The sequence below is a fragment of the Lampris incognitus genome, chromosome 6, assembly GCF_029633865.1.
Source record: "Lampris incognitus isolate fLamInc1 chromosome 6, fLamInc1.hap2, whole genome shotgun sequence".
Taxonomy (NCBI): Eukaryota; Metazoa; Chordata; class Actinopteri; order Lampriformes; family Lampridae; genus Lampris; species Lampris incognitus.
The window spans coordinates 61,335,953-61,361,249 of NC_079216.1; the positions used below are offsets into that span (position 1 = coordinate 61,335,953).

Sequence of the window (25,297 nt, forward strand, 5' to 3'; positions counted from 1 at the left end):
GCTGTCCCTCTAATATACTTGTTCCTAATCCTGTCCTTCTTCGTCACTCCCAATGATAACCTTAGCATCACAATATGAAAACTAATAACAGTTTAGAGGTGACATTCCACGTCCCGGTGACCAGTCTGCGATGCCAGAAGTCGGCACGCCCCGGTCCCTGCCTTTGCCTGCTGCCCGGCTTGCACTGCACCCTACCCCAATGCTCATTTCAATGCTCAGTTTATTATTGCTCTTATTTCTACATTACATTTCGATTGCGGGTTTATAAAAAGTGCAAGTACACAAAACTTCCAAGATATAAAAGGCATAAATATTATACAAGTGCTTGAACATTCACATTCTTTAAGCTGCACCAGTCAATGATTTCACCCTTTTCCGTCTTTTCATCAGTCTGATCTCCTCACTCCTTCAAGATCATTTCGTCTTGTGGTTTTTATGATAACCCTATGGGTTTGGAGTCATCTTTTTCCTCCACTTTTCTCGCCGAGCGAGGCGTTTCCCTTTATTCTTCTTCTTCTTCTTCTTCTTCTTTTTATCTCCCTCATTAGTGTTGTCCCATGGATGCCCAGCCTTGATTCCCCGCGTCTTGTGCCACGTTCGGCCTCCCTTCCCCATCTGTTGGCATAGGAGTGGTAAAGATGCAACGCGTTAAAGACTTCCATTAAAATTGGGACAGAAAAAAAAACAGGTTACTGCAAACAGTAAACCCTAAAAATGATCATTTTTCATTTGTCACCATCACAAACGTTAAAAGGGACCAACAATTAACATCATATAAAAGCATCACGCAAAGTCTGAGAGAAAAAATAACACTGTACTGATGCAACTGGTCAAGTAACATTGCACAATACCGACGGATGTAAAGAGTTCCTAAATAGCTGTGTTAACTTCTTTAGGGTTTGCAATTCCCAGCTAGAGAGCCAAATGAAACGCCTAAGACTCCACATCACCAGGAGTTGAGTCGAAGCTGAATCGCTGCTTTCAGCTGTCCGTCATCAGTTTTGGGCTGGATGTATAGGAAAAGATAACACAATGGCCGGACTTTCCTCAGCAGAGACAAATACCCATGATGGAGTACATCATAAGACTGTATGTAAGCGTGTGAGTGCATGAATGTGAAAGGTGTTACCGGTAGTGGGTATTTATTATTGGTAAGTTGAAAAAGGGTGTGGACTTCACTCAACATGACCCTTTGAAAAAAAAAAAAAAACTCAAATGATTGACATTTTCAAGTTTTATCTCATTGCCAGTAGTCGTCGGACCATAACCGCCACAGTGTCGCAATATTCTGGTCGATTCACAACAGTCATAACGGAGACACACATTATTTGAGCACCTTTGGAAGAAGGTCTGTTGGTGGGAAGGTGCAAGGTACTCGGTTGTGTTTTCGGTGGAAGGGCAGGACCACACTCGGGTCAACAGGAAGCCATGGCACAGGGCCACATGCAGGGGTCTGCGGCACGCCGCTGTGGATCTGCTGGAGGTTGTACAACCCCCGACTCGCCTTACCATCTGTTGCCTTTAAAATGGTCACAAAGGGCTCCCTTGCTTTGTGTCCAATCAGGTATCGACCCTCCTCCAACCTGGGGAACAGACAGAGTTGAGTCACTGACGCTTTTCTCTTTCTCATACGCTCTGCTCACACACACACACACACACACAGAGTGCTCTGAGGTATTTCTGCTGAAGGGGGGGGGGGGCGTAGGAGAAAGGAATGCAGGGCAGCAGTGTTTTAAGAAAGCAAACATGTGACAGTTCAATTGTATGCCATTGGGTGGTAGATGTTGCAACTCTCCAACACAAACATGAACACGAACGAACACCACACTTTGACTCGGGGCTGTCTGACAACGCCTTGATGTAACAGTCCGAACACCCCTGACACAGACAGCGATGACAGACATGCACGTACAACACGCAACGGAAAAGGTCTATGGCAACCGCCCCCATCTTGAAATGTTGGTCAGCTGAACTCTGAAAAGATAAAAGCTTTTTGGTTTGTACGCCTTTAGGTTTGCTGTGTGTAGCTAGTCCTCATTCACCCGTTTATTCATACATATATTTTGCAAAAAAACAACTGATTCTACATGGGGGTTGTAAACTGTTCTCTTCTCTCACGTCTTTTCTCTCTCTCTCTGAATGATGTCTTCTCCTTTCTCTTTTTGTGTGTGTGAATGGTGTGATGCGAGTCGCCCTTGTGTGCACGTGCAGTCGATCCGCCGCCCAGGTCTCCATGGTGACGGTGGTCGCCACCTGGACACTGCTTGGCATCCCCCTCATCACATTTTCTTTTTATATATCTTATAAGTCCATATAATTTTGTTATCCTGTTTTAATGTTACATCCTTTCCTCACTAAGATGTGTGACTAATTTTTTTTTTTTTACATGGTGATGGTGGGCGCGTGGCTCGGGTCCCGGGCTGTTCCGGTGGCATCTGGACATTGCTTGGCATCCTCCTCATCATATTCTTCGTATATGTTATATTTCCATTATAATTCTGTTATCCTCTTTCAGTGATGTATTGTGTAAATTGTGTAAACACAACATCCATTGCACGTTGTCCGTCTTGGGAGAGAGATCCCTCCTCTGTTGCTCTCCCTGAGGTTTCTCCCTGTTAAAGGTTGTTTTTTTTTTGGGGGGGGGTTGTTCCTTATCCGATGTGAGGGTCTAAGGGTAGGATGTTGTGTTGCTGTAAAACCCCTTGAGGCAAATTTGTGATATTGGGCTATACAAATAAAACTGACTTGACCAATGACAAATTACAAATTTGCTTCAGGGGGCTTTACAGCAACACAACATCCTGTCCTTAGACCCTCGCATCAGGTAAGGAACAACTCGCTGAAGTTCTTAGAGTCTTGGGAGAGAGGGATCTCGCTCCCAAGACAGGCAGACATGCAATGGATGTTGTGTTTACACAATTTACAGAATACAACAAAATATATGACTAATATGATGAGGAGGATTCAGCCCTGTGTGATGGCCCGGCCAGGGTGTCTCCCCACCTGCCGCCCAATGACTGCTGGGATAGGCTCCAGCATCCCTGCGACCTTGAGAGCAGGATAAGCGGTTTGGCTAATGGAATTGGATAACGGAATGACCAATGACACCCAAAAAGAGACATTCAACAGAGAGATGTCCAACTAAATCAAACCCAAGCTAAGCACAGCTTTAAGGATCTTAAAGGAGCTAAGATGGCCTCGCAAAATAACAAGCTAACACTAAGAATGGAAAAAAGGGGAAAGACTGGGCAGTGCAAAATATATATATATAATGTGAACATGGAAGTTGGTAAGAGGGTACCAATTCCCACTTACCCACTAATCTTTTTCAGCAAGTGATGCAATATGTTCAATGACTTGGATGGCCTGTGGATAAGAAAAGAACACATGGCAACATTAGGAGACAGCTACTTGGGTAGAGATCTTGATATCCCAGATTTACATGTCAAACCAGAGGAGATGATGGAGTCCAGTGTAAGGCAGAAGTGCTCCCAGATGTCCAGTAGCACAGAAATTACCGTGAGTCCTTTGCAGCATGTAAAATGGTGTACAGCGGCGTTAACATGGACAACCCTTTGCACAAAGGGTTTTTGTCAGTGGATACTTACTTGAACTCATGGATGAGGTTCTCTTTCCAGTTTTCATGCAGCTTTCTTAACAGGGCTAATTGTGACGTTTGCGCATTGATGTGAGCTGGTGAGACAGAGACAGGAAGTGGGTGAGAGAGCAGGAAAGAGGGCTGAGGAGAGAACAAGAGCTAATGAGTTAACATGCCAAGAAGTTCACTTAATCATTAATACCAATACCTAGAAAGTAATTACTGTACGTTGTCTTGCCACAGTTATTAGACGCTTGAGAGGGAGGAAAATTAACTCGGTGGCCACTCTTTGTGGAAAATGACTTCTCTAATCTCCCACTTAACTTGCCCCAGCATTTTGTTTAACAGTATCTCACTTGAAGGACATATCACTGTAGGGCCTGAAACCTTAGCTCCAAATAATAAACAACGGGAAGGGCCAGGCCACATGACAAACCAAGTGACTTGAGCAGCAGAAGAAGTCTGCCATTAGTGATATTTGTTGTGAAATGTTAGATGATGTCATCAAGTGGGAAGTTCCTTACGCAGTTTCATAATACTTAAATGCCATCACGGATCCCATTCACTCACTGGCAATCGAATGCCATCAAAGATAAACTTTGCCCCGCTCTCACATTGAAGGATCAGGTAGAGGCACAGCATTGTTTAAGGATAAGACGATAGTCCTTCCTGCATCTGGGCTTCACCGAGTTGGTGCAATCTACGATCTTAGAAAGCTTGATGAATAATGGATGGAGGTAGAGCTTCTGTTGCAGAGGGAGAAGAGGAGTGAGGAGAGTGACTAACTATGTGGTGCACTTATGGTCAAACAAAGGTGTAAGACAGATATGGTGTAAGACAGATGGGGGCCCAGGTGCAAAAACGTCTGTCTGATAAGAAGGTTGGAATCCACCAACACATGCTGGGGGCGAGGTGGAGCTGAGACTGTTTACAGTAAAGCAAAGACAACACTTCTGGACCATAGCTCACACAGACTTTTAGCATCACAGTGGGCACGTTTACCGGTATGATGTTGGGCAACGCTGGTGTCATTAACTCCATGTTGTCAACACCGGAAGTCTTTCTTTACCAAAACAAAGTGGATATGGGCGTCCGGGTAGTGTAGCGGTCTATTCCGTTGCCTACCAACACAGGGATCGCCAGTTTGAATCCCCATAATACCTCCAGCTTGGTCGGGCGTCCCTACAGACACAATTGGCTGTGTCTGCGGGTGGGAAGCCGGGTGTGGGTATGTGTCCTGGTCGCTGGTAGCGCCTCCTCTGGTCGGTCGGGGAGCCTGTTGGGGGGGGCTGGGGGGAATAGCATGATCCTCCCACGTGCTACGTCCCCCTGGTGAAACTCCTCACTGCCAGGTGAAAAGAAGCGGCTGGCGACCCCATATGTATCGGAGGAGGCATGTGGTAGTCTGCAGCCCTCCCCGGATCGGCAGAGGGGGTGGAGCAGAGATCGGGACGGCTCAGAAGAGTGGGGTAGTTGGCTGGATACAATTGGGGGAGAAAAAAAATGGGGGGGGGGGAGTGGATATTGCTCTGGTGTTTATGTCTGGCGACTATGTTAAACAAATACACTACCGTTCAAAAGTTTGGGATCACATTGAAATGTCCATATTTTTGAAGGAAAAGCACTGTACTTTTCAATGAAGATAACTTTAAACTAGTCTTAACTTTAAAGAAATACACTCTATACATTGCTAATGTGGTAAATGACTATTCTAGCTGCAAATGTCTGGTTTTTGGTGCAATATCTACATAGGTGTATAGAGGCCCATTTCAAGCAACTATCACTCCAGTGTTCTAATGGTACAATGTGTTTGCTCATTGGCTCAGAAGGCTAATTGATGATTAGAAAACCCTTGTGCAATCATGTTCACACATCCGAAAACAGTTTAGCTCGTTACAGAAGCTACAAAACTGACCTTCCTTTGAGCAGATTGAGTTTCTGGAGCATCACATTTGTGGGGTCAATTAAACGCTCAAAATGGCCAGAAAAAGAGAACTTTCATCTGAAACTCGACAGTCTATTCTTGTTCTTAGAAATGAAGGCTATTCCATGCGAGAAATTGCTAAGAAATTGAAGATTTCCTACACCGGTGTGTACTACTCCCTTCAGAGGACAGCACAAACAGGCTCTAACCAGAGTAGAAAAAGAAGTGGGAGGCCGCGTTGCACAACTGAGCAAGAAGATAAGTACATTAGAGTCTCTAGTTTGAGAAACAGACGCCTCACAGGTCCCCAACTGGCATCTTCATTAAATAGTACCCGCAAAACACCAGTGTCAACATCTACAGTGAAGAGGCGGCTGCGGGCTTCAGGGCAGAGTGGCAAAGAAAAAGCCATATCTGAGACTGACCAATAAAAGAAAAAGATTAAGATGGGCAAAAGAACACAGACATTGGACAGAGGAAGACTGGAAAAAAGTGTTGTGGACGGATGAATCCAAGTTTGAGGTGTTTGGATCACAAAGAAGAACATTTGTGAGACGCAGAACAAATGAAAAGATGCTGGAAGAATGCCTGACGCCATCTGTTAAGCATGGTGGAGGTAATGTGATGGTCTGGGGTTGCTTTGGTGCTGGTAAGGTGGGAGATTGGTACAGGGTAAAAGGGATTCTGAATAAGGAAGGCTATCACTCCATTTTGCAACGCCATGCCATACCCAGTGGACAGCGCTTGATTGGAGCCAATTTCATCCTACATCAGGACAATGACCCTAAACACACCTCCAAATTGTGCAAGAACTATTTAGAGCAGAAGCAGGCAGCTGGTATTCTATCGGTAATGGAGTGGCCAGCGCAGTCACCAGATCTGAACCCCATTGAGCTGTTGTGGGAGCAGCTTGACCGTATGGTACGCAAGAAGTGCCCATCCAACCAATCCAACTAGTGGGAGCTGCTTCTGGAAGCGTGGGGTGCAATTTCTCCAGATTACCTCAACAAATTAACAGCTAGAATGCCAAAGGTCTGCAATGCTGTAATTGCTGCAAATGGAGGATTCTTTGACGAAAGCAAAGTTTGATGTAAAAAAAATCTTATTTCAAATACAAATCATTATTTCTAACCTTGTCAATGTCTTGACTCTATTTTCTATTCATTTCACAACATATGGTGGTGAATAAGTGTGACTTTTCATGGAAAACACAAAATTGTTTGGGTGATCCCAAACTTTTGAACGGTAGTGTAAATACACGGAACAATACAGCAAACATGCTGAATGACAATGTAAAAAGAGTTGGTGTCGGTGTCCAGCCAACGTTACCTCAGTAACAGGACCTCAGGTCAGTCACAGCTTTACGCTAGCAGGGGTGCTTCCAAAGTCTGACAGTCATCATGCAACAAAATGGATTTGTGAACAGTGATGACTAGGAATGACTTAAAGCAGTTAGGAGCTCTGCTTTTGTACAGTGAGTGGTTAATGCTGCTAGTTAACACTACTAAAGACTGCAGGTAAAACGCCACTGGGGCCAGATTATTTTTTTTATATTTATGTCAACATAGTATGGAGTAATTTTTCTTTAAACTGAACATAAATCCTTTCACTTACTTTAAAAAAAAAAGTCTCCCCAATTGCATCCGGCCAACTACCCCACTCTTCCGAGCCGTCCCGGTCGCCGATCCGGGGAGGGCTGCAGACTACCACATGCCTCCTCCCATACATGTGGCGTCTCCAGCCGCTTCTTTTCACCTGACAGTGAGGAGTTTCGCCAGGGGGACATGGCGCGTGGGAGGATCATGCTATTGCCCCCAGCCCCCCCCCGAACAGACGCCCAACCAAGCCGGAGGTAACACGGGGATTCGAACCGGGATCCCTATGTTGGAATAGACCGCTATGCCACCTGGATGCCAGCCATTTTTCTTTGAACTGAACAGAAACCATAAACCTATGGAAACTGTAAGAATGGATGGACTACTAAGATTGTAACTCCCAAACAAAATTTATTTTTAATTTTTACTTTTTTGTGTTTCATTTTAGGGTTTGTTTGTTGTAAAATAATGAAAACACCAATAAAAAAGTATATATACACTACCGTTCAAAAGTTTGGGATCACCCAAACAATTTTGTGTTTTCCATGAAAAGTCACACTTATTCACCACCATATGTTGTGAAATGAATAGAAAATAGAGTCAAGACATTGACAAGGTTAGAAATAATGATTTGTATTTGAAATAAGATTTTTTTTACATCAAACTTTGCTTTCGTCAAAGAATCCTCCATTTGCAGCAATTACAGCATTGCAGACCTTTGGCATTCTAGCTGTTAATTTGTTGAGGTAATCTGGAGAAATTGCACCCCACGCTTCCAGAAGCAGCTCCCACAAGTTGGATTGGTTGGATGGGCACTTCTTGCGTACCATACGGTCAAGCTGCTCCCACAACAGCTCAATGGGGTTCAGATCTGCTGACTGTGCTGGCCACTCCATTACCGATAGAATACCAGCTGCCTGCTTCTGCTCTAAATAGTTCTTGCACAATTTGGAGGTGTGTTTAGGGTCATTGTCCTGTTGTAGGATGAAATTGGCTCCAATCAAGCGCTGTCCACTGGGTATGGCATGGCGTTGCAAAATGGAGTGATAGCCTTCCTTATTTAGAATCCCTTTTACCCTGTACAAATCTCCCACCTTACCAGCACCAAAGCAACCCCAGACCATCACATTACCTCCACCATGCTTAACAGATGGCGTCAGGCATTCTTCCAGCATCTTTTCATTTGTTCTGCGTCTCACAAACGTTCTTCTTTGTGATCCAAACACCTCAAACTTGGATTCATCCGTCCACAACACTTTTTTCCAGTCTTCCTCTGTCCAATGTCTGTGTTCTTTTGCCCATCTTAATCTTTTTCTTTTATTGGTCAGTCTCAGATATGGCTTTTTCTTTGCCACTCTGCCCTGAAGCCCAGAATCCCGCAGCCGCCTCTTCACTGTAGATGTTGACACTGGTGTTTTGCGGGTACTATTTAATGAAGATGCCAGTTGGGGACCTGTGAGGCGTCTGTTTCTCAAACTAGAGACTCTAATGTACTTATCTTCTTGCTCAGTTGTGCAACGCGGCCTCCCACTTCTTTTTCTACTCTGGTTAGAGCCTGTTTGTGCTGTCCTCTGAAGGGAGTAGTACACACCGGTGTAGGAAATCTTCAATTTCTTAGCAATTTCTCGCATGGAATAGCCTTCATTTCTAAGAACAAGAATAGACTGTCGAGTTTCAGATGAAAGTTCTCTTTTTCTGGCCATTTTGAGCGTTTAATTGACCCCACAAATGTGATGCTCCAGAAACTCAATCTGCTCAAAGGAAGGTCAGTTTTGTAGCTTCTGTAACGAGCTAAACTGTTTTCAGATGTGTGAACATGATTGCACAAGGGTTTTCTAATCATCAATTAGCCTTCTGAGCCAATGAGCAAACACATTGTACCATTAGAACACTGGAGTGATAGTTGCTTGAAATGGGCCTCTATACACCTATGTAGATATTGCACCAAAAACCAGACATTTGCAGCTAGAATAGTCATTTACCACATTAGCAATGTATAGAGTGTATTTCTTTAAAGTTAAGACTAGTTTAAAGTTATCTTCATTGAACAGTACAGTGCTTTTCCTTCAAAAATATGGACATTTCAATGTGATCCCAAACTTTTGAACGGTAGTGTATATAAAAAAAACTGAACATAAACGCTTTCACTTACCACCACTTATCATTTCATTACTACAGCTCATTAAAAGTAATCCAAATGGTTTGCAGGGCAATTATAAAGGTTTATGGACTTGCACCAACAATAATGACACTGACTAACGGTGAGTGTGATAACCAGAGTTGGGACCAAGCCGATCTGGTATCAGGTGCCGATACTGATGTAATTCACTCACTAGGTATCGAACTGACGTTACCGGTCCAAATGTTCAAAATTCCCGTGTTACGGATGAGAAATAAACCTCCCCTCTCATCGATGTTAAGCGGGCAGAGTTTATCCATGACTACAGGTTCAAGTTCATCATCATAACGCCGCAAACACACGTTGTAAAACTCGCCGCCCGGCCAAGATGGCGGCGGCGGTGCATCCGTGCAGCGGAAAGCTGATCGGCCTATCAAACTCGAACTGAACCGATCAACGTAACCAACCGGTCCAGGAAGTCAACCATGGTCTGGTTTTGAGCAAGGAGCTGCCGAGAGACCAGGATGTCTTCACCGTTCACATCAACAAGAAGGTAAACAAGGCCTGTCACTTTTCCAGCGGAGAGATGGTGATGGTGCACTTTTACACCACCATCACTGAGTCAACCCACACCTCCTCCTTCACTATCTGGTACGCTGCTGCCAAGGATAAGGACAAGGGCTGAGTGCAGCGTACCGTTCACTCTGCTGAGAGGGTGATCGGCTGCAATCTGCCATGCCTCCAGGACACTGAGGCGAGCAGGAAAGATCATGGTCGCTTTAAAACATTCCCCTCTGGCAAGAGGTTAAGGTCTCAAAAAACCACAAGCAAATTCCTTCTGTGTTCTTGAACTACTTGGCAATAAATGATTCTGAGAGAGACTAACATGAATGTTAGGGATGGTGTCAGCGGGACGAGGGGTGTTATGCCAAATTTTGTATCCCTGAAGAATGTGTGTCTCGGTATCGGCAGATATCCAAATTCAGGTATCAGAACTGCAAAAAGTGGATGGGTGCATCTCTAGGTTTGACGTTCTGTGAACAAGAGGCGTTGTTCTTTACAGATAAAGCACTGGTGTTGAACGCAAGCTACCACCATGCAAACGGCTACTGTTTGCATGCTGGTATATCATCCCTACTTTCATCAGCCCTGCGTCTCTAGGTAAACAAACTCGATGGGAAAAACGGTCTAGGGACTGACATTTGCAGTAGCTTGACATGAGGCAGTGCCGGGGGAATGTGCTTTGTGAGGGAGACAATAGCCTCCATTCCAGAACAACAGCTACACAAATATTCAAAGTTAGCGTGATAACATTAAAGTGAAACATTGCTTTGGCATTAAGCCACACTGAATAAACAAATGAATGAATCTGATTACAGCACAGAAAGCACTGATGAAACCTAGAATGGAGACCATATTCTCTGTAGACATAAGAAATTCAGAAGCCAAGCCCATAATGAACAGTTGGGGAGTCCAGGTTCACTGGAGCTGAAAACAGTACTTAGCTGAGCTCTGGGCACTGCATTCTTTCCAAGACTCCATAACCCAAAAGTGCTGTAGCTATGGCAACCAGGCAAACTACATCAGCAAACACAGGGTGGGGTGACTCATCTACGGTCTGTTCCACCAGTCTGCGTGGGGAACTGCCCTCCTCACTCCGCCGAAAGGGAACGACAAGAGGAAACGGTTCTTGAGGCAGTCAAAATGCTCGCTCTCCACTTTCTCGGCATTCATTTCAAAGAATTACGGGGACAAAAGGAGTGTTTTAAATGCCAACAGGACTGAGGCAAATCTTGAGGGAGTGTTTCTCACTGAGGAGTAGCACAGATGGAAACTGAAGATAACATTTTTTTTTTTTTTTTTACCTATGTAGGACACAGTGCTGGAGTGGAGCTGTGTCTCTGTCCACAGTTGGCAAGCCTCACTACTACTTAGACACTCCACACCGTGGCACAGCTGGTACTCCAGTTTGGGCAGGATATAGACTGGAACATGCTGTCGGGGAGGGAGATAAAGAGTAAAATGTAGAGCAGAGTACACAAATATAGTACATGAAGATGCCCGTATCTCTTCCCCCACAAAAACTGCATAAATCACCACGCATCCAGTTATCCGTCAGTCAACCCAGGGTGAGCAACTCAGCGGGGGCCCGGTTAGGGACGAGGTCCATCTAACATCGAGTTAGTCAGGTTATTGTTTTGGTGTGGCAAAAATAACACTCTTACTTAGCACTGTGGAGAACGAGCAGATAATGACCGACCCCGGGCCGTCTTTAAACCTGGCTAATCTGTGCTCCGGCGCCACTCGGCGTGTCCAAAAAGAAAGAGAAAAATGCAGCTTGAAAATAATCACTTTTATCTGACTGCTGAACAGTTCTGGGAGAAAGTTATTTTAAACTATCTCCCATTTTACCAAGCTCACAAAAGAACCTGCATAGGATGCAAAGGATGTCTGTGGCTTCTAAATACCAATTTAAATACATGTATGAGGGAGTGGGTATAGTGTGTGACACCAACTATGATGTGAAAAATCAAGGAGTTGAGATAAAGGGCTCGATCAATATCCACACTCTGATTATCATTAGTTTAGACAACAAAATTGTGTTTGCCCCGATACAGTAACAATGGATGACAAAGGACAATGTTGAATTACAGCTCATCCCTAGAAGTGGCTTTGTTGATCCAGTATTATCAGTAATGATGATACATACATTAATGACAAATATACAAACACCCTTCAGTTAAAGTTACAATCCTTTAAGATTTCAATACAAAGAAATCTTGGGGGGGGATTTTTCCCCCCTTTTTCTCCCCAATTGTATCCGGCCAATTACCCCACTCTTCCGAGCCGCCCCGGTCACTGCTCCACCCCCTCTGCTGATCCGGGGAGGGTTCCAGAATACCACATGCCTCCTCTTATATATGTGGAGTCGCCAGCCGCTTCTTTTCACCTGACAGTGAGGAGGAGTTTCGCCAGGGGGACGTAGCGGGTGGGAGTATCATACTATTCCCCCAGTTCCCCCTGGTATTTTGCTACAGCACCGACACCTTTGGCCAACCCATACCAACCACTTTCTTTCACCTCTCTGAAAATATGAGTGAATGTGACTAAAACAAGTGCTTACTTAATCGTGAAAGGAAGGAGGGAATAATATGATGTTTTAAATATCTAAGAAGGTGCGTCCTTCATCATTTATGTAATAACAATGCCGATTATAAATATACAAAAATTAACTAGATGCCGTCTGGGTGGCGTGGTGGTCTATTCCGTTGCCTACCAACGCGGGGATCACCGGGTCAAATCCCCGTGTTACCTACGGCTTGGTCGGGCGTCCCTACAGACACAATTGGCCGTGTCTACGGGTGGGAAGCCGGATGTGGGTATGTTTCCTGGCCACTGCACTAGCGCAACCTCGGGGGACTGGGGGGAATAGCGTGATCCTCCCACGCGCTACGTCCCCCTGGCGAAACTCCTCACTGTCAGGTGAAAAGAAGTGGCTGGTGACTCCACATGTATCAGAGGAGGCATATGGTAGTCTGCAGCACTCCCTGGATCGGCAGAGGTGGTGGAGCAACGACCGGGATGGCTCAGAAGAGTGGGGTAATTGGCCAAGTACAATTGGGGAGAAAAAGATGGGGAAAGAGCAAAAAAAAAAAAGTAGCTGCTGAAATTCAGTCAAATGTGAGATAAATGATGACTATTTCAGGAGACGAACGCTGAGAGGCCACAGTAAATTACAGACATGCAAGCTTCAAATGTGCAACAGTCATCAAGATCAAGACAAAGCACACGCACACACTAGTATTTATAGTCACTGACACTAATGATCATAATCATAGCAGAACAGTTATTGGATTTGGAAGGGAAAGATTCCCATCCAGTTTTTTTTTTTATTGCAGATGGCTTCGTTACAAACCACAGCAACCTGGACAATGCTCCTGTGTGCCCACAGTCAAAGTGATAATCTCAACTTCTTCATATAAACAAATGTCTGTTTTGTTACAAATAAATTCAAATGTAAATGTTTCCAACAACCATTTTCTTTTAATTTATTCTACATTTTATTCCGTCTTTACTGTCATTTCTCAGCTTCACTGAAAATGAGGGTTTGTCCTTCAATTTATTTTATGAGGTTAAGTAAAGGTTTAATGAATTGTGAAATAAAAGAAGAAAAAAAAAATATATATATATATATATATATATATATATATATATATCCCTTTTTCTCTCCAATTGTATCCGGTCAATTACCCCACTCTTCCGAACCATCCCGGTCACTGCTCCACCCCCTCTGCTGATCCGGGGAGGGCTGCAGACTACCACATGCCTCCTCCGATACATGTGGAGTCGTCAGCCGCTTCTTTTCACCTGACTGTGGAGTTTCACCAGGGGGACGTAGCACATGGGAGGATCACGCTATTCCCCCCAGTCCCACCCCCCCGAACAGGTGCCCCGACCGACCAGAGGAGGCGCTACCGCAGTGACCAGGACACATACCCATATCCGACTTCCCTCCCGCAGGCATGGCCAATTGTGTCTGTAGAGACGCCCGACCAAGCCGGAGTTAACACGGGGATTCGAACCGGAGACCCCTGTGTTGGTAGGCAACGGAATAGACCGCCACGCTACTCAGATGCCCAAGAAAAAGGTACTTGACATGAGTTTTTAAAACTCTAGCTGGCCCCTATGAAGATTAACCCAAAATACTGACTTGTAAAATACCAAGCTTCAGGAGGATGCATACCTGGTGGATGTCTTTGCCTACCCTCGTGGCTTGGGTTAGTGAGACAGAACTGCGCACAAGGAGCAGCAAATCATGCAAACTGTAGAGCTTGTATATCAGGTTGCCCTCCTCTGGAGCCTCATAACCCTGTTCATCCTCTGTGCACAACTGGAGATCTTGTGACAAGAGCTCTGGTGAGAGAGGAGGATATATTTTGAAGCAGCACACAGATATAGTACAGCAAAATTGGACACCATGTCTGCAATTCACAGGATGACAATTATGGTAAAAGAGGAGGCTAACTTTTCTGTTCTGATGAAGTGAAGCCGACAGCTGAAGCAGGTCCACTGAGGGCAGCTGAACAGGTCTCTCTGTGCTGGTTCTGGTTGCTCTCCAGGTATGACGAGACACAGGGTTTGACCAGAGAAGTTGGATGGGCATGGCCTGAGGCTTTTACGGGCTGTGGGGGTGAGAGGGGTTCCAGGGATGTGGTTGAGCATTTTGACGGTTCTTTGTCGGGTTTAAGCATGGCTGTCTGCATGCGGAGGATCTTGCTGAGCTGGTCACCGGATACCATGGCTCTTTGGGAAGTTCGCCTGGGGCCCGTAATTTTATGTGTGGAAGAGGACTGTGGGATTCCAGTGACTGCATCAGATGATCGGATCATGGGGGGATCCAGAGAGTTCAGTGTGGTCTCAGGCGATAACTGTGTTGCTGTTTCTGCAGCTGGAGACAAGGGGTCATCGATGATGAGCATCTCATCGTCCGAGTCTTTTGTAGAGTTGTCATTCTTCTCCCACTCCTGTTCAGAGTCCTGACTCAGCTGTGAGTCACTGAGTAACGTAGAGCCCTGTGAGACACTGGACTCACTAAATGTTGTCCGCGTTGTGTCCTTTTGCCCTGAATCCTCCGTCGTATCTGTCAGTGAGGCGTTAACCTCCTCTTGTGAACTACTGCTGGTTGTTTTAGAGACAGGCATCCCACTAGATCTTATGTTCTTAGCTACAGGTGGAGAGGCTGTAGCTTTCCAGTTTTTAGCAGATCTGTCCCGCACCGTCTCAGTTGTCTTCTTGGAGGGTGTCACATTTGCTGTGCCACCAAATGTCTCCAAGTCAGTGAGGTTCATTTCGAAGTCAAGGCCAGCGTTTTCAAATGACACTAAATCCCTCTGAAAGTTCTCCTAGAAAAACAGTTATGACAGTTAATTCACACCTTCTCCACAGAATGTGTGTTTCTTATATTCTGATGAATTTAGATGTTGACAAGTGAACCTGCACGATGTCTCTACATACTGGCTGGAGTTGTTTCTCGTCAAAAGGAACATCCGTCTTAAGCTGAGAAACGTTAATCTTGCCAGTGGAATTGATAGACAGCTTCAGACTCTCCTCATGGTAGATCTGACTCCTCTCTCGTATTGTCACCAAAGTTTTTGGCAAGGGAGAGTCTATGTATACAGTTTTCCTCGTACTACTACCGCCACCTAGGAAGAGAAATCACAGAAGGAAAAAAAAAAGGAATAAAGAAAATACTACCACCATGTGGCCATTCAGTGACATTGCTTCTTGTATACTTGGGGCCCTCATCACATACTGCATTAACATGCACCTTGGGCCTTGAAAAAATCCATATATTACATATATTTAAACTTAAATGCTAAAATAAATTTTCATGCCCACCTAAGATGGAAAATTTAATGTGATGATTAGGAGAAAATGTGATAAAGGGGGGGATGTTAACTGAAATTTAGAGAAGAAAAAAAAAAGACAAAAGCCGCATTTCCACCAGAAGTACCTGGAACTTTCAGTTTCAGAACTACTTTTCAAGGAACTACAAGGTTCCTTCAGCCCATTCTTGTCTGCCTTTCCGTCGCGGTCTAAAGAACTGCGAAGATTAGGCAAATTAATCTGCTGACGTATGAAAAAGTGACGACTATTTTACAGCAGCACGTCTCAGTTTTCTTTTTCTAGTAATTCTGTTTCTTCTCCTAATTACAAATATTTGAATGATCACGAGAACAAAGAAAGATTGATATGGGGGGGGGGCATTTCCACAGAGCTCTAAAAGCTGTTTCATAAAGAGTATTATTAAGAAGTATTTTCCACGGAGTATAGTTTGTTTTTCCTTACGACGACAGGCATGAGACAAATCACGTGAAAATACTCACAACATTTGGGAAGATACGCTCAGTATGATGTGTATTTATCACTAAAGTGCATGCTGGTATTTATTATGGATGGTCCACCAGCCGACGTTGACCGGGCACATTTTACTTATGTGACAGTAATGACACAATTAACAGCATAGAGGAATCTACCCGGGTAGTGTCCGAAAGTGTTTTTTCTCTTTCATTTTGCCGATGAGCTCACCTCGTCCTCTACGTAGAACGGAGGAGTGACTCAGACAGCGCTGGTTTGCCGGTGCAGATTTTTAAAAATGGCGTTTGAAATAAAATGCTGCGAGTACTCGACAAATGGGAAATGCTCAGCGCTGCAAACCCCACCCCCAGAGTTCCTGTACTTTTGGAAAGTACTACCCCCTGAGCAGGGACTTTTTGGGGTCAAATAATGTACCCGGAACTCAAGAGTAAATAAAAGTTCCTCAATAGGGTTCCTAGTTCCCAGGGAAAGTTTCTGGTTCCTGCGGTGGAAATGTGGCTTACGTAGGGGATTAAAGTCAATTAAAGCCATTTCTTTAGCCATTACAATACTGCCCCTTGCACTTCCTCGTCTTTGTCTTTGAAGAGCATGTAATACTACCAGGTACAACTGACAGAAACTTACAATGACAACTCCTCCAATGGCAAGCTAGTTTTATAAATTTTCCATTTCTCTCCCCTGCAAGTTATCTGTTGTCACTGAGCAGCCATTATCGTCTCTTTTTTGGTTACAGGGTGTTGTTGCAAAGTGCACACATGGAGGCTGTTTATTTGCACCATACTACTACCGACTACTTTCGGCTGCTCCCGTTAGGGGTCGCCACAGCGGATCATCCGTTTCCATTTCTTCCTGTCCTCTGCATCCTCCTCTGTCACACCAGCCACCTGCATGTCCTCTCTCACCACATCCATAAACCTCCTCTTTTCCTCTTCCCTGGCAGCTCCATATTCAGCATCCTTCTCCTAATATACCCAGCATCTCTCCTCCACACATGTCCAAGCCACCTCAGTCTTGCCTTTCTTCCTTGTACCCCTTTCACACTGGCCAAAAAACCCCCACTAACATGCACCTTTTTACATTGACCAAAGGTGGACATTAGCAGGTTTTTTTGGCCAGTGTGAAAGGGGTATTTGTCTCCAACCTGTCCAACCTGAGCTGTCTCTCTAATATAATCATTCTTAATCCTTTTTTTTTTTAAATTTATTTCTGATTTTTCCCTTTTTCTCCCAATTTAGTGGCCAATCGATCCCTATTTTAGTTCAAACACCCACCCTCGTACTGCATGCGTTCTCCAACTGCATCTCTCCGGCCGGCAGTCTCGAAAAGGAGACGTCTCGCTACTTTCGTGACGAGGTGACTCCAGGCCGAACCACTGCTTTTTCCGACACACACAGAGACGCATTCATGTGACGAACACAAGCCGACTCCGCCCCCCTCCCGAAGACAGCGCTGCCAATTATTGCTGCTTCATCGAGTCCGGCCATAGTCGGATCTGACGAGACCGGGGCGCAAACCCCGGTCCCCAGTGGGCAACTGCATCAACACAAAGCCAATGCTTAGACCGCTACACCACCGCGGACCCCAATGATTCCTAATCCTGTCCTTCTTCATCATACCCAATGAAAATCTTAGCATCTTCAACTCTGCCACCTCCAGCTCCACCTCCTGTCTTTTCATCAGTACCACTGTCTCCAAACCATATAACATAGCTGGTCTCACTACTATCTTGTAAACCTTCCCTTTAACTCTTGCTGGTACCCTTCTGTTGCAAATCACTCCTGTCATTCTTCTCCACCCACTCCACCCTGCCTGCACTCTCTTCTTCACCTCTCTTCTGCACTCCCCGGTACTTTGGACAGTTGACCCCCAAGTATTTAAACTCATACGCTTTCGTCACCTCTACTCCTTGCATCCTCACCATTCCACTGTCCTCCCTCTCATTCACGCATATGTATTCCATCTTGCTCCTACTGACTTTCACTCCTCTTCTCTCCATTATTTGCACCATACTAACTGTTGAAAATAAACACTGATTTGCATGCTCTTGAATTTTTGAAAACATTATATAAAATCTGCTCAACATTTGAATGGAAGCGTAGCTGATGTTAATGGTCTGCGAGTCCATTTTTTCCACCAACCAGAAATACAAAATTATTCAATACAACCAAATATAAAAGATGAAACGCTGATATGAGTGTTTTTTTCCCCCTGTAGCTGCTGAATATGGATTTCAACTGTTTGATTTTTTTTAATTCAATAAATAATTAAAAAAATTGTTGTGTATTTACTCATGTTCCATTTGTCTAGTGTTACGTTTTGTCAATGGATCTGAAACCTTTCAGTGTGACAAATTTGTAATATTAAAGGAAATCAGGGAGGGGGCAAATACTATAATATCTACAGTGCCATGAAAAATCGTCTACTGTACAAATTGCAGAGGAAAGGGAACCGTGAACTGGTACCAGTATGACTGGAACAAAATTCAATGGCGTGGACCTAATGTTGTACCTTTACTTGGGCTTAACTTTACACAAACAGGCAGTTCCCATGGGTCACAGAATTCAGGGCCATGGTTGTCCAGTAGTCTGACCAGAGCATCTCGAGTTAGACACACCTGAGGTTCATAACGGCCACACAGGTTTTCAGCATTTCTGTCAGTGGCGATTGTCTGCAGAAAGAAACAAGACTTAACATTAGGCAACCACTAAATCTACAAACTCACAGAAAATGCAGTACCTACATATGACTTGAGCACCCTCTGGTGTCATTTTGTGAAAACTACATGCGGTGCAATGACGTTGGAAAAGGCCTCTGGTGGTGAATATGAGCCAAGCAAAACTATACATCTTTGGCTTACTTGGTGAGAGTAATTAGATTTCTTACAGCATGCTTGTCTTTAGATTTCTTAATTGGGGGATTCTCTGATGAAACACTCTGATAATCCGTTGCAAGCTGTGCATCAGCAGGCAACACTTTTTGGTGTATGATGCTGACGTCACCCTAAAGAAAATAAAAGAGCAAAAACACAGAAACAGCCCCGTTGTCAACTATGCAAGTTCAGTTTATCAACATAAAATTAGACGGTGCCATGGAAAAAATATCTTAAGTACAGAAGTGATAATCAAATTCTAAACGAACTGTTAGCAGAGAAGCATATCACCTTTATTAGCAGCTCTTTTTCAAAGGTCAGACCAAGCTTCGGATTGAAAGTTCCACCAGTCAAACTGGTCGTCTCGTGGATCTGGTAGAGTTGTGGGAATGACTTTGCATAATCTAAGCAGCCTCTGAAAAACTCCTGAAAAAGAGACGGGTAACTTGCAAGACTCTCAGAAGAAGATGTCATCCTGAAAGTTGAGGTTTTAGACATTTAGAATTTCAAGTGCCAATACCTCTGAATATCGCATAGCTCCCTCGGATATGTGGGTGTAATCGTCAGCGCACCACATAGACACGTCTTGCAAGTACTTCATGAATTGCATCACTTCACTGTTCACTTGTGCCTTCAGTGTCTGGAATGTAAGAGAGTAATCTGTTTAAGCAATGTAAGGCCTCAAGCACAATTTGAGATCACCATTGAACGCGCCCCCCCCCCCTTTATTTTACCTGAGTAGGCGCCAAGTGTTTTTTACTGGTCAGGATGTCTAGATATGTCTTCTGCTCTTTGCTGGATAGGCTGGACATACATGGGAAGGGTACTCTAGGTTCAGGATAAGCATCACCTGGTTCAGTCTTTACGCTTTTCCCCTTTATTTCAGAATCCCTAATGCCCTCACAGTCTCCTTTACCGTCTGCAGCATTATCCTCAGGGTCAGAGCTATCTGAGCTGGTACACGCTTCCCTTCTGGAAAAACCGTCTTCTTTGAGCTCTGCAGCTGGGGGGTCCTCGGGTTTCGCACTTCCGGTCCCACATGTCACCATTGCGTCTACATTCACTGCAGCGCTTCAACAACAGCATAGAGGCGAAGTGCAATGTCAGCTGAATGAACAGTGCGTAGATGTATATATGGCATTTTGAAGGTGCATATTAATCATGCAATTAATTACCTTTGCGCAGCTGCCCACAGCTCATTGATATTGGGCGCAAGGGAATACTTGTCGTAGACATCCCTGGTAAAGAATGGAGTGTCAGGGACTGGAAGGTCCTCCCTTAAAACGACATTATAGGAAATGGCGTTGAAGGATGAGACATACATTAAACTAGGCGATTAAATGAAGCAATCCCAAATCGTATTCCCTATCTCCATTTGCAGAGAATTAGGGTGTCGAAGACGTGCGTTTCCTTTCTACCCCAAAACAAACAAAACCACGTAACGTAGCAACGGCAGATCGCTCCGCGTTAGCAAAGCATCGAGGCTATCGCATTAGCGTTCAACTAATCCGCAACATAGCAAGCGACCGCTAACTCCACCAACACGGGGGACGACCGGCTAAGTTAGCCGCCTTTCTAAAGGCTTTTAGCGGGGTCTTTCCTCACCACACCAGCTCCACCTCCATCTCCAGCCGAGGGGTTTTAGCCGCACTCCGAAACGCAGTGACAACTCCGCCGCGGCGCCGACATGGTCCGTCGCTATAAAAGGTCCGGCTTCGCGCAAACTGACCTGCGTTCAAAACAATGTTCCGGACCCCCCGGTAACTAAACGTTCACGCCCGTTTTTAGCCAACACACGTTTAGCGTCACTCTGTTTTAATCAGCACAAAAATCTTTACTATGCTATATTTTATTTCAGTGCTCTTCATCCACCCTGCTTATACGTTTCTTTTTTCCCTACTCTATTTTATAGGCACCAAGTACTTCATATTTTGTATACCCCCCCCCTCTCTCTCTATATATATATAGCTTTATATTCTTGCTATTGGAAGTATTTTTGATGCTGTAATGACGTTTTAATTTCCATCGGGATCCATAAAGCATCTATAGGATTTTACTTAATCATAACTGCATAACTATACATCACAAACACTGTTAAAAACCAACCAATCACGTTATCAAAGCCAGAGTGAGATAAGAAAAACTTGGGATACGTTATGGAAATGAAGGATAGTGGATATACACTCTCATGGTTCTGCACAAAGGTGTCCACCCACAGCAGGCTCATCACTGTGACCAGTATGTTTTCCTTGGCTTGCCAGTGGAGGGGGGGGGGGTAATTCCAGGGGTGCTTTTTAGAAGTTCCATTTCAAAGCCAGCAGCAATTATGTAGCTCTAATTTATGTTTGGTTGATTGAAAATAGCATAAAAGTGCCCCCCCCCCCACCCCTTTTCAGTATTGAAGGACTTTGTTTTTCAACAGTGGGAGACAACCACTTCAAAACGAATGCGTAAGAAAACCTGAACTGTTATAATAGCATCCAAAAATAGTAGTAACCAAAATATGCTACCAGATCCATTTTATTTATGAGAGAGAAAGAGAGAAAGAGAGCAGACAATCGACGGACAGTCAGGAAATAAAAGCCCATTACAAGCGGTAAATTTTATTATGGGATAACAGCACATAAAGCACATCTAAAATTGATGTGTCCAATGCACTTTTAATAAAGGTAATATTAAAGGTACAGTTTCTAAGTACAATATAACAACATTCATTTTAGAATGAAAAGTATTTAAAAGACAACATTAAATTTCTTATTTTTCTTTACAGCTGTATTTACAAAATGAATCAAAATACTTATTTTCATATTTAAGAATCAGACAAGAAGGAGCAAAACTACGTTTGTGAATAGACTACCTGCTAAAGAGAGTTCAAAAGAGCTGGATAAAAAGGTACATGATCATCTGTCCTCATTTCAACATCAGTAGCAAACATGTGACTTAGAAATTTGTGACAACCATACACTAGTTTCGGCTTTCCCATAGTTTGTACTGCTTTTTGCATGGAGAAAAATTCAACCCCTACTCCACCCACCCTTCATTCTAAGTTACCCCAACCAATGGAGCTCACAATAAACACAGAACATTAAAGAAATGCAGACGTATTGTATGCATCTTTTAAAAGCACACATACAAATACTTGATATACAATGCATTAGTCAATTTTCTGTTCTTAGTGAAATAAAAAAAGTTAATATATAGAAAACAAACAGATAACGAAGTAATGTGGATTGCCTATTTGTTTTTGTATATTGCAGAAATCATGTGCAGGTGAAATGCGATGCATTATCTATCAGCAAGTATCTATTTGACCACTCCAGATCAACATGAAACAAGCTTCCCAGTTTGGCTTCTCAGATAAGTTACGGGTGCGGGGTGACGTGTAACACTCTAACGACACTTTCCTATACATCGCAACCTTGAACCATGGCGTATCAAACCCACATGAAAACGATAAAGAAAGAATATGAAAACTTCTGAAGCCTTTAAGAACGAGGGTTCGCCCTCATGTACAAAATACATCGTCACTTAGGTACACGCTTGGAACACCACCAAAAAAAAAAAAACAATCCAAAAACCATGTATGCATCTTGTCACACCGAGAGGCACTCAGTGTGGTACATTGTATATTATTGCAAGCATATTCTGACTGATATTTGCTACAGAGTGGAGAGCAAAGGTCAACTTTATCCTCACATGGTAATCCTTTCATGTACATTTTTAATAACACTTGAATGTGGTGCAAAATGCCTTATGCCACTGGTCTGGAGAAACCACTGTTTCAGGACAGCCTAAATGGGGAATGAAGAATTCTCATAGAGGCTCTGTTTAAGCAAGACCGAGCACTGCTTCCCTGCATCAGGTGAGGAACTTTGCAGATACAAGAGAGGTAAATACTTATTATCTCAAAACCTGACCAAATACAGCCTCAGTAAGTGGTTTTTACAATCAGGAAAAAAAAATAAAATAAAATAAACAACAAAACACAATACTGCTGTTCCTGTAGTTTTTGATTATTACCATTTTTTTCCCCCAACAAACCAGAAAAGCAACCTTAAATAGCTTGTAAATTAGCAGACACTAGCTTTGCTATAACCGAGAAAGAAATAAGCGCCTTATCCCAAGACTAGCACACTGATACAGGTACTGGCTGGGTAATTTAACCACTATCATAACCATTATCATTATCATTTATTGAGTCCTAATATCAATAATACATCAATATGCAATGAAATGACTGGACTAATAGGGTGGCCAGGCTAGGAATCAATACTTTTGTTCACAAAATTAACTCACCTAGCACCACACATCGGGGAAAACACAAAATAAATGTCAGCACACCCTATCCCTATTAAACTAACCCTAAAGAAGGGAGGCAAACTAGTCACGAATTGTTGTGTAACATGGCGTAATTGATAAACGGATAAATATTTGCACTGGATAGGCCTTAGTAGCAGTATTTTCCTCTTACCTATACAGACAGAAGTTACAAAGCTACCTTTATACATCAATGTGATCAATAATAACATTAAATATGGTGGATAAACAGCTGAGCATGAGGGGAGGGAGAAAAGAGTGGGGAAACTAATTGTACGGCAAAACGGGCCATGTCAAGTTCGTAGTTCTCCCCCTGGGAACAGAACTGGTCCAATATACTGATGACAGAAACCACAAAAAAATGTAAAAAAAAAAAAATCCAGGAAATCAACAAAGGGTAAACAAAACTGAAAGTGATAAATAAGAGGGTGTATTTACATGCAGATGTTCGAAGCCTATATGCACAAAGAAAGATAATAATTCACCACATATATTATTGCTCGACATTCGATTATGGCTAAAAAGTCGTTTTTTAAATTTTTAAACTATATTCTTAAATGCATTTTTAATCATAATACCTTATCAGCTGTGCTTTGGAAAATGAATTTTGTTAAAAGTGTAAGGAAATGGACTCGTAATTCGGCGCGGCACACTTACACTCCAGGACATGTATCTGTAAGCATGACATAACACTCATCCTCACAATTAATGGTCCAAAACACTTCGTCACCACTAAAAAGTCAAAATGAGTCACTGAAGACGTTACTTCGGGTTAGTCGACGCTCGCCATAATGGTAGTGAATGCAAATATATTTCGTAGTGAAGCCAGCCTGTGCCGCCTCACGGTGCTCTGGAGACCGATAAATTGCTGAAGGCGTTATGTCATGCTTCTAAAAACCTACATCTATCATGGATGGAGCGTTACCCAAATCTTTTCTGATGGGGCGGGAAAAAATAATCAAAAAAAAAAAAAAAGAAAAAAGTCAAGACCTTCAGACTCTTCATCAACACAACCCTGTTCTTCTGTAATTATTAAAGCCTTGTCTGGGGTTTGTTTTATTCAAACACAGTAAATACACATACTACACGCACGCGCACACACGCACACATGCACGCACACACACACACACACACACACACACACACACACACACACTTGCTTTTTACAGACAACAGAGCAGAGACAAAAGGACCAGTACATTTTACTGTATATAAACATCGAATAGCACACTCAGCATCAACCCCCTAGTAAAAATGGGATTATCTCAAGTGAGACTATACAGAAGGACATCACTTCAGAGGGCTGCATGAAGGAGCGGTAAACACATAGATGCAAGTATGCATGTGTCTTATAATCTTTTTCCTCTTTTTTTGCAACCTCAGTGATACTGCAGCCATGCAGCGGGGGAATGAGTAAGGTAATGGATACGGAGGGATGGGGCTTTTATCACACCTTGTTTGGACTAACACCGGCCAGGGGAGAGTATTAACCGAGAGCCAGTTTGTGCCAATAGAGTTAAATCAAAATGAATGATGACGGCACCGTAGCCTTTCAGCGACCCGTAATTGTAATACATTGCTGTTATGTATCTCGTAATACAGAACACGTTACACACAACCCGGCCGTTTAGATTTGAACGACAAGACCGTACAGCTTCTCGCTGTGCAGATGAGGAATCCATTTGTTGCCGGGTGTTAAGACCACAGCGGAGACGAGACCCCGCGCTGCGAACCTCTGATGTACCCGCAACCATCAGTTACAGTCACAGCAGCCCGATTTAGCACCCCAAACGGGGCGTTCAGGTTTATTTCGGGAGAAAATAAAGCAAACGCCCGTAGATAAATGACACGGAATCGGTTTCGTCTCGCTGGATCTCACTTTGTTATCCGTTAATTGAAATGGTTAGTAGTGAATGTTTAGTGTGCTGTGCCCCCCCCCCCCCAAAAAAAACCAAAAAGCCACCTCCTACTATGAAAGATATTATGAAGACCTCAT

The 25,297-nt window shown here is 43.6% G+C and overlaps 1 protein-coding gene across 2 annotated transcripts; it reads right to left on the reverse strand.

Annotated features, from left to right (window-relative positions):
- Positions 1-122: 122 nt before the first annotated feature.
- On the reverse strand, positions 123-20,660 carry ice2 (interactor of little elongator complex ELL subunit 2). 2 transcript variants are annotated; one of them, XM_056282182.1, is made up of 15 exons: positions 20,590-20,660; positions 20,160-20,261; positions 19,719-20,055; positions 19,505-19,624; positions 19,276-19,410; positions 18,999-19,115; positions 18,624-18,783; positions 15,252-15,439; positions 14,263-15,139; positions 13,981-14,150; positions 11,102-11,231; positions 3,609-3,693; positions 3,316-3,366; positions 1,337-1,583; positions 123-615 (listed from the first exon to the last, which is right to left on the reverse strand). In XM_056282182.1, the coding sequence occupies exons 1-15, from the start codon at positions 20,607-20,609 to the stop codon at positions 445-447; spliced, it is 2,910 nt and encodes a 969-aa protein (XP_056138157.1). In that variant the 5' UTR covers positions 20,610-20,660; the 3' UTR covers positions 123-444. The 2 variants fall into 2 exon arrangements, with proteins under 2 accessions (XP_056138157.1, XP_056138156.1); XM_056282181.1 differs by having other exon boundaries at positions 15,231-15,439.
- Positions 20,661-25,297: the final 4,637 nt, after the last annotated feature.

Coding starts and splice junctions, on each gene's coding strand:
- ice2 (XM_056282181.1), bottom strand. CDS start 20,609: ATGGAGGTGGAGCTGGTGTG. Junction 15,440..18,623: donor AAAGTTAAGCCCAAGTAAAG/GTACAACATTAG, acceptor TTCTCTTCCTAG/GTGGCGGTAGTAGTACGAGG. Junction 15,140..15,230: donor TATGTAGAGACATCGTGCAG/GTTCACTTGTCA, acceptor CTGTTTTTCTAG/GAGAACTTTCAGAGGGATTT.